Source organism: Mastigoproctus giganteus, chromosome 13, assembly GCF_048544385.1.
Source record: "Mastigoproctus giganteus isolate SK-2022 chromosome 13, ASM4854438v1, whole genome shotgun sequence".
In the NCBI taxonomy this organism is placed as follows: Eukaryota; Metazoa; Arthropoda; class Arachnida; order Uropygi; family Thelyphonidae; genus Mastigoproctus; species Mastigoproctus giganteus.
In genome coordinates, this window is record NC_143587.1 from 49171573 (window position 1) to 49189403 (window position 17831).

General features: G+C 38.0%; 1 protein-coding gene across 1 annotated transcript in view; it reads left to right on the forward strand.

Moving 5' to 3' along the window:
- Positions 1–8438: 8438 nt before the first annotated feature.
- Positions 8439–17831, forward strand: part of LOC150076025 (uncharacterized) — a 49080-nt gene continuing 39687 nt past the window's right edge. Inside the window, exons 1-3 of the mRNA XM_090387239.1 lie at positions 8439–8509; positions 13842–13916; positions 16152–16193. Coding sequence (XP_090243365.1) covers positions 8458–8509; positions 13842–13916; positions 16152–16193 — 169 coding nt within the window. The 5' untranslated portion in view covers positions 8439–8457. The remainder of the gene's footprint in view (positions 8510–13841; positions 13917–16151; positions 16194–17831) is intronic.

Genomic DNA, 17831 nt, shown 5'->3' on the forward strand with positions numbered 1-17831 from the left:
AAAACTCCAAGTTCCTTGTCTTTTGTCTCTTCCCGACAATGCATAATTTAAAACTGTACAGTCTGTAGCCACTTAAAGATATGGACATACAAAAGTTTTTAATTAAATAAATAAAATTTAATTTAAGTTACTTAAATTAATTCGCGTTGTTATTATACAGTTGGACAAAATTAACAGAACATGTAAAAAACGTAGTGTAACTAGTGCAGTTTGCGATGAAGCCTAACAAAAATTGGTTTGGTGGTGTATCATAGAATAACGATGAAATATGGAGACAGCGAGAAGTTTTAGACAAGTAGAAGTGAGATTTATAGGGGTTGTATAGGAATTACCAAAAAGGTTACATTACAGAACTCGATACAAAATGCTCGAAAATATGGTCACATGATATCAGTACGGCCTATGATCTCCTCCAACGGCTAAACAAGCCCGAAAACAGTGAACTATGCTCGATATACGGGTTCTATACGATTCTGTAGCAACAAATCCTATTCTTCCACCAGCTCAGACCTCAGCTCACCAGTGACCGAGGAGTTGGCTGTCGGCGTGCAATGCGACGCCAAGGGCGTCCCACAAATGTTCAATCAGGGTGCGAGGTTTGCCTGTGCAGACATTGCTCCTTAAAGCTCTTCAAACAGAGAAGTTTTTCCTGATTTATTTTCTGCTTTATTAGTTTAAATTGTCATATTAACTTATTTTCTAGAGTAGCTTTATATTCCTAGTTACGATACTTAGTTTAAAGTTTAACTTAGACAGAGATTTCGTAGATATTACTTAGTATGGTAACGGTATCAAATCCACGTGTCACAAACCAAATTTTTTTTTAACCAAATTTAGTCGATTTATTAACCAACTGTTATATCAAATTATCTTCTATAAGTAGATTATAGACCTAGTCAGGATCCTTAGTTTATTCTAAATTGAGATAGCGAGATTTGGAAGCTAATCAATACTTACGAATCCGTAGAAATACCGTTCGTGAATTCCCGCCATTTTTACACGATAGCATAAGCTTAGTGTCGTATAGTGCATAATATAATATTGTCAATTAATCAGTAAATCTATTAATCTTGATAAACTTTATTTTCAATTAAATTGTACTTTTAACTCTATATATATATATATATATATATATATATATAACGACTTAATCTAACAAATAATTAATACATAACTATAGTGGTACACGTGATACGGAAGTTGTATAAAGGGAACTCGTAGAAAACACTAGATACCGAAAAAAATATATATATAACATAACTGTTTTGGGATATAACTTAAGGATTTAATTTTTGTTTTGAATTTTATTGAATTAAATCGGAAGCATGACTCTGACCAGAGCAGCAAAGCAAAAGGCTCAAGCTAATGGGAGTGCTGTGGTTCAGGGGAGAACTGAGGGGGGCAGTTGCCCTCTGAATCACAGCATTTTAAAATGCACTGTTTGCTTGATGTTTGCGGAGCAGTCGGGTACGGGACATGATATTGCCAAGGGGGATGTCTTTGTGTGTGCACGATGTAAGGAGTGCAAGGAAATCAGGCGACAACTCAGCGTTGTTATGGGCCTTTATGAGAGCTTGAAGGACAGGGTGGATGCCCTCGAAGGAAATAAATTGAGGGGCCCATCAAGCTCTCAGCTGCCCACATCAACGCCAGAGCTTGCACTTGGTCATCAGGCAACACAGAAGCAGCCCTCTAGGCAGAATGCGCTGGTCCCACAGGAACTAGTAGTTGTTGGTGACTCTATTGTCAGGGAAACGGGGAACATACTTTGTAAAAAGGATAGGTGGAATAGGACCAGGGTATGTCTGCCAGGGGCAAAGGTTGATGACGTTGTAGAGCGGATATCATCTTTTAAGGGCACAAAAGGTGATATAGTTGTACACGTTGGCACTAATGATATTAAGAGTAGGAGACCGGCGGAATTACTTAGCAAGTACAGGTCACTGTTTAAAAAAAGCCGTGAATTAGGGTTGAACTTGAAAGTGTCTGCAATTCTGCCCAGACACGATAGGAGGGAGTATATGATGAGAGCCTTGTCGATCAATTCGGCCCTGGAGGGATTGTGCAAGGCTCAAGGGGTAGAATTTTTTTCAGCCTGGACTGTACTTGTTAACAGGAGAGATTGCTTCTACAGGGATGGGATACACTTAAATAGAAAGGGTGCAAGAATTTTTGCTGATGCTGTCGAGGCAGTGTTAGGTGGGTCGGAAAACTGCTAGTTGGGGGGGATACAAGGACTAATAGATTAACAGTAGCCAGTGGCAGAGGTGGAAGTGATTCTTGCACTGCTTCTATTGAAATGAGCAGAAGTCTGAAAAACAAGATGCAGGATATTTCAGAGACTGCTGGTAGTCATTGCGGTACAAGTAAACACATGGGTTGTGTTAGGGTAGCTAAGAATAGAAACAGGTGCATGTATACCTGCGTGTACACCAATGCTAGGAGTTTGGTAAATAAATTTGATGAATTTGAGGTATTGCTCAAAACATCAAAGGCAGATATTGTTGGGATATCAGAGACGTGGTGTCACACAGATATAAGTAATGCGGAACTGGAATTTGGGGAATACAATGTGTATAGAAAGGATAGACAGGACAGGAGGGGAGGAGGGGTTATGCTATTAATTAAGAAACACATAAAGTCCAAGGAAGTGAAGCCAGTCGACATCGATGGACAGGGCAGTGTCGAGTCAGTTTGGTGTGACATAAGCATAGGGAAATCAAAATTGAGAGTAGGAGTGTGCTATAGGCCTAATGACTCTGATGAGTATAATAAGATATTGTACAGGGAAATAGAGTGGGCCAGTAAATCAGAGAGTCTTATAATGGGGGATTTTAATTTCCCAGATATTGACTGGAATTTGTGGGTTGGTCACTCGCACACTAGCAAGGCTTTTGTGGATTTATTAGATGATTGTTTTCTACATCAGCATGTTCGTGAGGCAACAAGAGGGAGCAATACTCTTGATCTGATTATCAGTAGTGATTCTTCATGCATTAGGAATCTGCAGATAAATGAACCACTGGGTGGCAGTGATCACAGTGTGCTGAAGTGGGATTTACTCAAGGAGGTAACTACCATCAGAGGTAAAGGGAAGGGTTTTTGCTTTCGTAAAGGAGACTATGCTGGTCTGAGACAGTATTTAAATTCTATACAGTGGGACCAACTGATGATGTTACCAACAGCAAACTCAAAATGGGAAGCATTCGAGGAACTAATCTTGGAGGCTACCAGGCTTTACATACCAACTAAGAAATATTGTTCAAGGTTTAGGCCTAAATGGTTGTCAGATGAACTAATGAGACATGTGGCAGAGAAGAAAAATGCATGGGATACATACAAATTAATGGGTGACATGGAAGCCTACGATAGATATAAGTTGGTCTGTAACCAAGTCACAAAGGAGATTAGGCAGGCAAAGGCAGACTATGAAAAATCCTTGGCAAAGGATGCAAAGAAAAACAGAAAAGAGTTCTTTACATACTTGAACTCGAAAAGGAAAGGGATGAATCAGATTGGTCCACTGGATATTGATGGTTCAACAGTTGAGGATCCTGCTCAGGTGGCTAACAATCTAAACGAGTATTTTGCATCTACATTCACGCATGAGGAGTTATTCAGGAAGGAGAATGATGTAGGTAAAGTAAACATTGGCAGTGAGCTGGATGATTTTGTAATAACTGAGAGGAAAGTGGAGGAGAGATTGTTGAGGATAAACATAAAAAAGGCACCTGGGGTGGATGGGATCTATCCAGTTATATTAAAGGAGGCAGCAAAGGAAGTATGCAAACCCCTAGCCATAATTATGAGAGCTTCTTTGGACTCAGGGGAGGTACCCATAGACTGGAGATGTGCAAATGTAACCCCAATTCACAAAGGAGGATCAAAGGCTGACACAAGTAATTATAGACCTGTTAGTTTAACTTCTGTTCCAGGTAAATTAATGGAGGCACTGGTTAAAGAAGCACTGCAGGATCATCTAGACAAGAATTCAGTTATAGCTCAGACGCAGCATGGTTTTGTTAAGGGCAGGTCTTGCCTGACCAATTTGATTGGATACTATGATGTAGTCACAAAAGAACTGGATGCAGGGAATAACTTTGATATTATATATTTGGATCTTAGAAAGGCTTTTGATACTGTTGCACATGGAAGACTGCTGCACAAATTGGAGCAGTGTGGCATTGGAGGCAAATTGCTGCTATGGATAAGGGGATGGTTGAGTGGCAGAAGACAGAGAGTGGTAATCAATGGACACTGCTCAACGTGGACTAATGTTATTAGTGGAGTTCCTCAAGGTTCAGTGTTGGGTCCGTTGTTGTTTTCGGTGTTTATGAATGATATTGATGATGGGATATCAAGTTTAATGTCCAGGTTTGCAGCTGATACAAAGGTTGGCAGGGTCGTTAAGGACAATACTGACGCTATGCTGCTGCAACAGGATCTGGAAAGGTTGAACAGATGGGCTGAGAGGTGGCAAATGAGGTTTAACATCGACAAATGTAAAGTGCTGCATATGGGAAACAGTAACCCCAGAGCAACGTATCAACTCTGCGGTACTACACTGACAGTGGTGGAGAATGAAAAGGACCTGGGGGTAATTGTGCAGGCAGATATGAAGTTCTCTGAGCAGTGCAGACGAGCTGCAAGAGTAGCTCATGGTGTCTTGTCAATGATATACAGGAATTTTTCTAGCAGGGATAAGGAGGTGATTATTCCCTTGTATAAGGCAATGGTAAGGCCACATCTTGAGTACTGTATACAGGTCTGGAGGCCTCATTTCAAGAAGGATGTAGAGCTGCTGGAACGGGTACAGAGAAGGGCAACAAGATTAGTAAATGGAACAAAGGGTTGCTCTTACGAAGAAAGGCTTAAGTTTTGCAAATTACAGAGTTTGGAGACTAGGCACCGGCGAGGTGATCTGATAGAGGTGTATAAGGCTTTGAATGGTTTGAGCATGCTCAATGCCAATGGGATTCTTCATCTTTCTCAGAATAATCACCTCAGAGGGCATAAATTCAAATTGAGGAAGGACGGATGTCGGATAGATGTGCGGAAATTTGCCTTTGGCCAGCGGGTGGTTGGTTGGTGGAACCGACTTCCATCACTTGTTGTTGAAGTTGATAGCCTAAACAAATTTAAAGCTCAACTGGACAGGTATTTCGAACGAACGGAGGGGTGAAATGGGAGTGGGTTTTTGTTTTTTTTTTTTTTTGGCTGATGCTGAATAAGCTTGCTTTCTTGCATCATATGCCTCTGCTAATGCTAATGCTAATGCTAATCAGATTTCAGTCCGATGTTCCTGTTGACCACGGCTGTAATAAATATCTTCAATTTCAAGATTTCCTCCACCACTTGAGCTGTATGTGCAGCAACGTTGTCATGCATGAAAAGAAAATCTGGGCAACCGCACGCCTAAAAAGTCGCACATAGGGTTCGAGGATCTGTTCTCGGTACCTCTGCGCAGTTATGGCACTCCTCTCAAAAACATGAAGACGGGGGAGGGGATACGACTGTTGATCATTCTTCCGCCTCCACCGTAAGAGTCCAGTTCTCTGAAGCTGGAAGGATGGTGCCGCATTCCCTTTGTCTTCAGATGCAATAAAGTCTAGAATTTGTAGACTAAAATAGGACTCATCAAAGAGCAGAACTGTACCCCATTTGTCAGAGCTCCAAGTCACATGTTTATGGTACCAGTTTCGACGAGCTCTGCGGTGTTTGGGGTTAATGGGATACAAACCACTGGCTTCTTTGCTAAGCATCCACTTCAATCGATCCTTCTTAACAAAGTTTGGTTGGCAATGTTTTCACCTGTGGCCATAACAACCTCAAGAGACATTTCATGACAGGACATCGTAATGTTCTGTCTTGCTATTAAAGCCAGTTAGCGGTCTGTTCTGGTTAACGTAGTTCTGGTGCGATCTTGGCCAGCTCTTCTTGAAATGGTTTCTGTCTCCTGTGCTTCCATCGTGCCGAGACGACACTGCGTTACATATTAAGCTATCATTCCACCTCCGTCTGCGACCGCCCAGCTTCAAGTCATCCAATGACACGTCAGCTCAAAGAATCATCTAAATGATGATGACTTGCCATCCTGAGTACCGGAGATGTGGCTATTCCACTGAGCCAAAAAATGGTAATGAAGTGATGTGATCGCAACCTGCGTTTTATAGCCATGAATAATTTGCATAATGTGCGGCTCTGTAAGGTGGTAGATCGACTTCTACTGCATACTTGGAATTTGCATGCCAGGATGCCTATTATATGAAATATTCGCCTTCAGCTACACTATTCATAATAAAATATTAATGAAAAACATTTTGTTCTGTTAATTTTAATAAGCATTTAGTTCCACAATAACTGAAGTTAGTATTATTATTAGTTTGCGCGGTAGCACAGTGGTATCGTCACTATCCTCCACCGGGTGGAAAAATCTCGGGTTCGAATCCCATCGATGACGCGAAGAACTTTAATGGGCTTTTTTCACTCCGTTGCTGAATTAGTCAGACTCAGGCGTATAAGGTAGGGTTCCCCTCCCCCAGAAACTGGGTTTCTTTTCTTCCAGCAAAACACGCAAATCGAGCAGAGAACACACGCAATTTACAGACATAATATATGTGGGCATATATAAGAAATTATGAGTGGCCCTAATATATAGTAGTTTAAGTTGGAGTTTTTTTGAGTATTATTAGTAGTATCAGTAGTAGCAAATGTTGCAAGAAAATAAGCTTGCAAAGCATCAATCAATCATAAATAAATAACACTAATAATAATAATTAATAAACTTCCCCGCATCACCTGTGCTTCTCTTCAATAATTTTCCTTGTTCTTCATTGAATTTATTCAAACCACCCAGTTCCACACAAACAGATGGAAGTTTGTTCCAATAATTAACAACCCACTTCCTGAGGGCTAACTTCCACACATCTATCCTGCAACCATCCTTCCTCAATTTGAATTTATGCCCCTCATGTGTGCACCTGAGTAAGACGAAGATTGTATCAGTATCCTAGTATTAGTGTAGATGCATCTATTCTTACTGTCAGTTACCTTATCACAGCTCGTGTATTTACTAGTTCCATGATGACTCACAGCAGGGCTTGAAACCAAATCCCTGACACCTTACTTTCAAGGCTGCTGCATGTTCCAGTAGGAGAAGTGCAATAATCATTTTTACCTCTGCCTGCAGTTTTAGATAATCTATTGTATTAATTAGAACTAAAAAAAGTTCAAGCACTCGAGGATTCTCCATCTTCAACTTGTTTTTTTTTTTTTTTTTTGAGAGCAGATAATTTTTTCCTAGGAGGAGGAAGCCAGACACTGATCTCCACTGGGTATGCCATTCATATGTAATTTCATCCATTGCAGAAGATTCATATGATATTTAACAAAGAAACTTTAATAAGAGTTATAGATGTACTATTTCGGTTCACTTTTCCTGAATTTCCATGCATTATTCCAGCTTGAGGAAATCTGAGTTTTATTCATTGAGAGTAGTTTCTATCTCTTTTTATGCATATTTTCTTCTTCGGGGTTCGTTTTTCATCCCAGAAAATCTGGTCCCCCTACTCATGGCCTTAACTGTATAATCACCGTTGGTGTTTATTGGTAATTATTCCAACCTGTATTCTAGTGGTACTTTATATTATATTAAACAGAAAAACAAACTATTCATAAAAATCTCATCAAATAATATCTAGACTCAGATTCTGCATGCCGAATCACTTTTTTTGCTATTAACCAAAAAACACATGGATGCGGTTTAGCTGAGGGAGGCCGTTACACTTAAAAATAATTTTTTATTCTGTCCTACACTTCTGGAAACCGAAAAAGGGAGTGTTGTAAAGGCAGTCTAATTATTTATTTTGATTTTTAATTTTTCTGTTGTAAAATTTGCAATCTTATAAGGTACAGCTTGTTTTCCATAAGCAGTTACCTATAATTTATGTACGGAAGCCCTGTCTTGATAGGTTCCATTCGGAATATAAAAGATTTTTTTTTTGTTGTTCTAATAATTAAAAATTTAAATAAATAAATCTTTTCTTGAAATGTGGTTGATGATTTGCTGCCTTGCTCTGTCTTAGGGAATGAAAGATCAAAACAAGGAAGAAAGTTTCTTTAGCAATTTCCTTTATGGACGGCTTTTGAATGCAATGTGGAAGAATTTTATTTGTGGAATAAATAAATATACATTGACGAAGAAGTCTACGAATCACTGAACTTCGAACTTGTGTAAAATAAATAATTTCTTTGGTGGCAGCTTGAAACTTGAGTTGGGTTGTTATCGCTTGCGAGCACTTTTTCTTATCAAAATATTTACTGACTAGCTATAATTGGAAGTTTAGTCGCAGTAAACATAAGTGTGTTTCCTGTGGAACTAACAGAAGTTGTGTTCTCATCTTACTAGGTTCATCTTACTAGGTTACTGAGGAGTTCCCTAGATAATTATAAGGAAAAATGAATGAAGACGAGCAGTTGTATTTTACAGTATTACAGCTTTCAGATAGTGGTATGTTTAGAATGTTACGTTAACCTGGAAAGCATTGAATATCCAATTTATATATATATATAAAAGCTGGCTGGCCCCCTCCTGTAATCCTAACATGTATGTGCATTCTTTCTCTTTTTGTTGTAAATAGGATGCTTGTAATGGTAAAACATTTAGGCTTCACAACAAAAATGACGAGACTGAACAAAATTCATAAATAATGAAAAATCTGTTCTCTATCAGTGTTGTTATGATGAATTTAGAGCAGATTTTCAAGTTATGCACTGGAAATGCTTAAAAAAAAGTTACGCATTGGAAATGCTAATAATAGAAAATGCTTTTATATTATTAAATTTCAAGACTACAGTGATTCTCAAAAACTTCTATATATGATTTCACTTCATATTGAAGTGAAATCATATATAGCTTCTGAGTACCTTTATGTAAGCATAAGAGATTGATGTTTGTTTTGTTATTTGGTTTTTAGGAGCATTAGCAACGAAGGCCATATTGCTCCGGGATATGTAGTGGTCATTCCCCGACCTTTCCGCATCCTCCGTATTTGGTGGTGACGGGCTCGAACCCCGGTCTAATCAAGAAGCGTGTGCTACGCACTGCTGCTCCTTCCCACCTGGCTACGGAGGCGCCTGTAAGAGATTGAACAAAAGATATTGTCCAAATTTTTGTAGATCAAATTTTTCGACTGGTACTTGCAGCAATAGAAAACTTAAAAAATACACTAATTGTGCATTGCTACCCATGTTGTACCCAAATCACACAAACATTCATATTGCTTAATAAAAAAAAAGCACTTAAGGGAAAAAAAAAAAACATACACAGCACTAGATTGTAACATATAGGGTTGTCTGGTTTCCAGCCAGGCAGGCTGGTATATGAGCTTGCACTCTAACAAACAAATTGAGAAAACATTGGACATGTAATCTGGTGTTTTCTGATTAACTTTATTTTATACATTTGCTAGTTTAATTTCTATATTCAGTTTTTGTTAAAGTTATTTCTCAAGTTTTCCAACCATTGTTACTGTTAAGAGAAGACCATATTCTTAAGCCTTCATTATTCTCACATAGCCAAATAATAAATTTCAATTTCTGTGAGCATATAACAATTTCTGCATTGAATCCATACAAAGTAACTCTGTATGTTGAACCCAAATTATTTGGATGGAAAAAAATAGCATTAGCATTAGTTGAGGCATATGATGCAAGAAAGCAAGCTTATACAGCTTCAGCCAAAACAAAAAAAAAAAAAACCCTTCCCATTTCACCCATCCAGTCACTCCAAATGTCTAGTTCAGCCTTAAATTTATTTAAACTATGAACTTCCACAACAACAGATGGAAATCTGGTCCAGCAATCAATCAACTACCCACTGGCTAAAGGAAAACACATCTATTCTACAACTGTCTTTCCTCAATTTGAATCTATGCCCCCTCAGGTTCTTAATCTGAGGGGACATAGATTTAACCCCAGAGGCTCACATCTGGTGAGTGTGGGCTTGGCACTCCTAGGGTCCTGAGCTGGATATCATCATTCTTCTCTTTCTTGGTGATTCCCTTCTACTTTTGACTCTCTCTCTCCCTCTCAGGGTAACTCGGGGAAGGGTTTTTTTTTTTTTTTTTTTTTTGGCTGGTACAACATAAGCCTCGGCTTCCTTGCACCATGTAGCCAATGATAATAATTAGTAGAAAATTGGGAAGACGGAAAGCCATGTACTATTACCCTCGGCATGCATCAGATAAAAAACTCAATGCCCAATTACAGAAAACAGTCAGCAATCCATAAAATGGAAGCTTATTTAGAAGACCTTTATACCAAACATGATCAAAAGCCTTTGAAATGTCAATTCCACTGCTTGAGTTTCACCAAATGTTTGGTTTTGTCCATAGATGGGTAACATCAGCCAGTATACACCAGTGGATTTACACTGATTGATTCCGTATTGGTGATCACTGATTAGATGAAAGGTTTCAAGAGAGTTTAGGGATTGGCAGTTAATGGATTTCTCCATTACTTTAGAAAGAGTAGAAGGCTGATGCTGTATATGCTTTCTTTCTTGCATCATATGCCCCTACTAATGCTAAGTGCAATGGGATGATAACTGGCTGGGAAGGATTTGTCACCTTTTTTTAGGAACTGACTGGATATGATCAAATTTCCAAGAACAAGTTAAAACACCAGTGGAATAAGAAAGTGTAAAAAAGGTGACACAGAACATGAGTAAGCCGAGGAGCACAGGTTTTGAGAACTAGTATAGAAATACCATCAGGACCTGGAGCTTTCTGGGCATTAAGATTATTCAGATTTCTTCTGGCATCCTTTTGATGGAAGATCAGGAGTACATTGAGTGGGTTGTACTGGGAATAATAGGCAATTTACCAAGATTGTCAATATAAGAGCTAGAAAAGTGGCTGTTCACACCTGGACAGTTATCACTGCAGCATTTTGGGACTTGCACACAGGGATTATACCCAGGTTTACTAACAGTCCCACCATTAAGAGTGTCACAAGCAGAGGATTTGCTTGTGACCAAATCCTGAATTTTGGTCCACTCAACTCACAAGTGTCACCTGAATATCAGTTCTATCAGTGTTTTAGACTTTCAGGTAACAAACCTCAGCTTATCATATCTGAGAGAATGTCTGTGACAAACCTCAAAGTTAGATACATACAGAATGTTTCATAGCACGTGGCAGCATAAGACTAACACTGTTTTAACTTTGTAATTTTGTTAATTTTGCTAATGATGAGGAAACATTACCTTTACATTGTTGATAATGGGTGAAAAACCCATAATATAAATTTAATGTGCAGTTTGGTATTCCATAGCCAAGTGGTCATGAGCGGAAGTGCAGTAGCACACACTCCTTGAGTAGACCGGGGTTCAAGCCCCTGACTGCTAAATATGGTCGATCTGCCAACCCACACTGGACCAGCGGGGCAGATTGTGGTCCATTTTCCACAGTATGAATTGTTGAGGAAGCTTTCATCCTGCAGTGGGTTGATAATGGCTGCAGTTTACTTTTTTTTTTTTTGTATTTTTTCTTTTCATAATAATACCTACATTAATTAATAGGCCCTTCAGTTACTTACATTATTAACTCATATTTTAGAAATGAATCCATGGCTCAGTCACAGATTCCCTCTCTTCCATGATAAATTGTTTACCACGTGTCACTCATTTGGAGAGATCTGGGTTTGAATCCCATCAAAGTCTGCAAGTATTTTTAAGGCACCTTCCATCATGACTGTAGCTAACTGATCTCAAGCAGAGGGAGCAGGGTGAAAATCCCATAACCCTGTGACTTATGGGTTTTCAGCTTACCCATGTGAAAATTGGCCAATAAATGCAAAAGAGACAGTATAGACTACAAAATGGCCTTAGATGCTAACACCCTAAATGAATCATCATAATAACGGTAACAGTTTCTTGCAGTGAAATGTAGTTAACAATTTCCAGAATTAAGACATTTACAGAAATGACAGTAAATATGTATCTTTGGATTTTTATATCTGTAAAGAAATAAAATTACACGTAGAAGGTGCAAAGTGTCCAAGAGTCCCAAATAGTGAAAAAATTAACAGCCTTGACCTTGTCTTCTACAAGGAAATAAGGTCAAACATACACTATTAACTTACCAGAAGATGGCTATTTGGCTTTAAGCTGTTCATATAAATTTACAGTTAAATGCAGTGCAACTGCAGTGTGTGTTCTCTGCTGCCATTGAAATCTATCAACTCAGACCATGTGAAATGATCATTGCTAAAAATGACTTTATGCTAGCCAGTGCTGCTCATCACTGTAAGACCACAGGGACTGAAGTAGACCAGTAATCATGTTCTCCTAACAGGAGAATCCATGTTAATTGCAACTTAATTATTAATGCACCTTTTTTGGAAACTGCAATATTCCCTTATGTTTTGTAGGAATAATGTCATTTTAGTGGGGGCGCCTCCGTAGCCAGGTGGGAAGGAGCAGCAGTGCGTAGCACATGCTTCTTGATTAGACCGGGGTTCGAGCCCGTCACCACCAAATACGGAGTATGCGGAAAGGTCAAGGAATGACCACCGCATATCCCGGAGCAATATGGCCTTAGTTGCTAATGCCCCTAAAAACCAAATAACAATCATTTTAGTGGGCAGGCTGTTGGCAGGAGACGTCAGTGTTGTTAGGAACAGTCTGTTGACAGCTGAAAAGCATAGAGATGATTTCTGAGATTAATAATCCTTCCATGCATTACAGTTATTGGAGGAAGATTTGTTTTGTTATTCACTGCCTCATTTAATTTACTTACTGATTGATGATCATATTGAGTATGTGGACTGGCTTGTAGCTAATCTTGTCATAAAGCTCTGAACTTCGGTTCTGCAAATTGCCGTGTCTCGAGACCAGGCACCTGCGGGGAGATCTGATTGAGGTGTTTAAAGCCTTGAATGGATTGAGTAAGCTGAATGTTAATGGTATTCTTTCACTTACTGAGACTACACACATAAGGTAGCATAAATTCAAGATGAGGAAGGATGGTTGCCTTCAGCCAGCAGGTGGTTGATTGTTGGAACAAGTTTCCATCTGTTGTTGTGGAAGTGGATGAGTTGAATAAAATTCAAGGGAGAACTAGACAAATTCTTGGAGGATATGGATGGATGAACTGTTTTCTGGATTTTTTTTTTTTTTTGGCTGATGCTTTCTTGTATCATTTGCTATTACTCCTCTTAATACTACTATTTCACCAGCTAAACATGAACAAAAATACAGACATTCACATTGTGTGTGGGTTTCAATCTGAGGGATCAGTGACCTTGAAAATTCTAAAAAAAAAAAAAAAGCATTATTAGTTTCTCCCATTTATTTTCATATGATATTTTTAACTGGGTTTATCAAATAATAATGAATAGATCACCATTTTCACTTCGGTAAAAAAGCTAAAAATTATTTTTTTATAATTAAAACAAAAAAAGAGGGTAACACAGATGCCATGCGAATGTCTTTGTTAAAACTGAGGGTGTGACTGGCAGAAGGTTAAAGAAGATATGCTAATTTAAGTAAAATTCATAACTTATATGAACCTTCATAAACAATTGATGATCATGAGATCACATTTTTTCGTTCAAGTGGAACTATGTAAAAATATATTTCTGTCAGTGGTACCACAGGTGTGCTGTTTGCATACAAGTGCCACCTAGGAGCTCCTCAAGAACATTTGCATGGCCATGTAGATCTCTAAGAGCTGTTTATATAGCCCATGAGCACTGCCGAGTTTAACATCTCTGATTTAGACATATATTTTTCTTTCTGTTTATTGTTAATTAGATTATTTAAAAATATTTCTTTATAGCTTTTCCAACTGGAGGATTTTCTCACAGTGGAGGGTGTGAAGCTGCAGTGTCAAAGTCATATATTTCGAATGTAGGTAAGTGTATTTTGTAATATCATGGAAACAGTTGTGTGAGGATAAATCAGAAATATCTGCTCAGAAAACTATGAATTTTGGTCAGTCACCATATTAAATAATATAATTTAAATGCCCTAGCCAACCGATTAGCTAACATCTCAAGCCAGCTCTGGCAGTAACAAAGTGAATTCAGTATTACTTGGACCTTTTTGTATAATAGGGAGGGTCAGTATTTTTTTTTTTTTTATCTAGACACTTAAAAACCTTGACAAGGTTCTGTTTTTGACTCAAGTATAGTTCAGCAAAGACTGGTCATTCTGTGTCAGCTAAATCCTTATACCTTTATACTAGACATTTATAGTACTTTTGGACCTTGCACGTGGAATTGATACCCAGGGTTACTAACATTCCCACTAGTATGAAGTTGCAAACCAACCTAATCAGGAATCAGTAAAATTCGTGCCCTACAGAGGAAGCTGTGTAGGGCATGAATCTTTGATACTAGAAACCTATTATCTATTCATCTATCATCTAGTATCAAAGAGGCTTGGCCTCTTTGATACTAGATGATAGATGAATCTTATCATCCAGTGCAGTACTACCACATTTCTCGATGGAAACTTAAAATGGCCAGAACTAAAACCACATTTGGTTTCTAGAGCAAAGCTCTGGCCTTTTCCCATGTGTTGCAGTGTTGTTTTTCAATGTTATGATGAATGGTATGGTGACATCCGACTCATTACAATTCAAGAGTTTAGCACTTGTTTTGTTTTGTGACAACTTTCAGCCCGTCGATTAGGCTTATCGTTCACAGTAACCATCTCAAGAAAACGACTTCCATATTAATATATGGATGATGATGACAATACACTACATTCCAGTTTGACAAATTTTTGTTTTCTTTGTACAAACAGCCACAACTTCTTGAGTCTCATCCACTGGTTCTTTAACTCATAATCTCCAGGTAATTCTCCAATGAAGAAGTGCAATGTAAAATTTAAAAAAAAAAAAAATTCTTTTTGAACTGCAATACAGCCCTAAGGCAGCAAGAGAAGTTTACAGCTCCATTGTAGCTGCTTCTGGCTATTAATATGCTAGTGTCATAGTTATCAATTGGCTGAGCACTTTTTTGTGGAAGTATATGGACTCTAGCTCATAATGTGGGAATTTGCATCCACATGTATTACCCCTGGACCTGGTTAACTTCACTCCTTTCACAATCTATTTGTGTCTTATTTATTGCAAATACTCCCAAGCTCATCCTCAACAACACTCAGGTTCCTAGATAAGACTACATAACTTTACTACAGATAACCTTAACTTCCATCCTTGAACAGCATAAGAATATTACAGTTATTGCTTCCTCAGCATCGAAGAAACAGAGCTTTCTTTCAATGTTACTTTTCTCTGAACAGCTTCTACTCTGTGCTAATCACAAATATGTACTTCCAGAGAATATTTTTTTCACATCTAGGATGATATCCCCAGAACTTTTCTACTTTTCTCCTTGATTTTAGGCCGACTGGGCTAGCCGAGTGGGTAAAGTACCTGCCCGGCAACCCAAAGGTCGCGGGTTCGATTCCCGCCTCGGGCTTGGATCAAAGTACTGCAAAAACCTTGGGAAGTGCAATATGGCCACAGAAGCCGATGCGCCAACAACTACCAAATCAAAAAAAAAAAAAAAATCCTTGATTTTATCCAAAATAGAGCAATCAAGTTAATTAATGACCTTGTTTTTTTTCTTACTCATTCGACCCCTTCTCTCAGATATTCGTTTTCTATTGCATGCCCTCTCTCTCTCTCTCTCTCACACACACACACACACACACACACACAAATAATTTGATATTATAATGATAATACTAGGCAGCTTAGGAAAAGCATTTTCAGAGGAAAATCATATTCCTCAACTTGTATAAAAATTGAAGGGAACCAAATTTGGTTAGACATGACAATTTTCTATATATTTTATTTTGTAGAAATACTCTTTCCTTAGTATAAAGTTAAAGGGGGCACAGTGCTTGGGAAATAAGATTGTCAAATTTTTAAATAAATGACTGTCCCATTTTTAGGTGGTTCCTCATATAGTACCAAACTTGAAAGAATTTTTATCTATGCCAGTTAAACAGAAGAAATTGCTGTAACCCATTTAATTAATAATAAAATATATAAAATTTTAATTATTAAATGATAAAAATTTAAACCATTCACTTACTTTACTTTAATTAATAGTTTACTTATAATTTCTTCCAGATGATTTCAAAATTTTCATTATTAATTGCTTGGAGAATGCAGGTTAGTAAATTCAGTCTTTTTTGTGAGAAATATTGGATAGTAATATTTATTTCATTAGTTTTATTCAATTATTAAATTTAATGGAATTTAATTTAACTTTGTTAAATCCAAGGGCCGATGTAGGGCTTAATCACCCTTAGGCACAAAACAATTTGTTGTCCAAATTTTCAAATAAAAAATGATGTCCGGTAAATTTGAATTTTTGCATATAAGCAACACATTTATTATTTTTTGATATACAGTAATGAATATAGCACAGTAATTATGTTCATTTTTGTTCATTGTTTTTCTGAATTAAGTAAATTCTATAACGTTCTCACTGCCTGGATAGTAGTTGCTGTTGTTATTGAGGCAGTGTTAGATGGGTCGAAAAACTGCTAGCTGGGGGGAGATACACGACTAATAGATTAACAATAGCTGCAGGTAGAGGTGAAAGTGATTATTGCACAGCTTCCGTTGGAATGAGCAGCAGCCTTGAAAGCAAGTACTGGGGATTTCAAGGACTGGGAGTCATCATGAAACAAGTGCCTTTACTAATGCTAATGCATCCCCAGTTCACAAAGAGAGATCAAAGGGTGACCCAAGTAATTACAGTCCTGGTGGAAAAGACCTGAGTTTGAATCCCATTGATGATTGGAGGAATTTTTATGGGTCTTTTTCATAATGTGGCTGAGTTAGTCAGTAGCATGGTTTTTTTCACCCAGAAACTAGAATTTTCTTTCAGAAAACAGAAAATTGACGTCAGAACACACGCAATTTACAGACCATATACATGAGCAACATAGCCTTAGTTGGCGATGCTCCTAAAATCCAATAACAACAACAATATGTTGGTTTAACTTCCATTCCATGAAAAATAGTGTAGTCACTGGTAAAAGAAGTAATGCAGGATCGTCTAGACAAGGTCACAATTATACTTCAGACACAGCATAAGTTTGTTAAGGGGAAATCTCATTTAACCAATTTGATTGGTACTGCGATGTGGCCACAAAGGAACTGGATTCAAAAAAATAATTTTGATATATATTTGGATTTCAGGAAAGCTTTTGATGCTGTTGCACATAAAAGACTGGTGTACAAATTGGAGCAGTGTGGCATTAAGGGCAAGTTGATGCTATAGATAAAGAGGTAGTTGAGTGGGAGAAGACAAAGAGTGGTAATCAATGAACATTGCTCTTCATGGATTAATGTTATTTGTGGAGTCCACAGAGTTCGGTGTTGGTCCCATTGCTGTTTTTCTATATTTATCAATGATGTTGATAAAGGCACGTGAGGCTTAATGTCCAAATTTGCAGATTATACAAAGGTTGGCAGGGTTGTTAATGACAGTAATGGTAGTGTGCTTCTGCAAGAGGATCTTGAAAAGTTAGGCAGATGTGCTATAAGAAATAGCAATTGAAGTTTAACATTGATAAATGCAAAATTTTGCATGTGGGTAGAAGTAACGCCAGGGTAACGTACGAATTGTGTGGCAGTGGAAAATGAAAAAAGACCTGGGGGTTGGAATTGTGCAGTCACATATGAAGTTCTCTGAGCAGTGCAGACAGGCTGCTGGGACAGTTCATGGGGTTTTGTCAATGATAAACAGGAATTTTTCTGGCAGGGATAAGGAGGTGATAATCTCTGCCAGAAAAATTC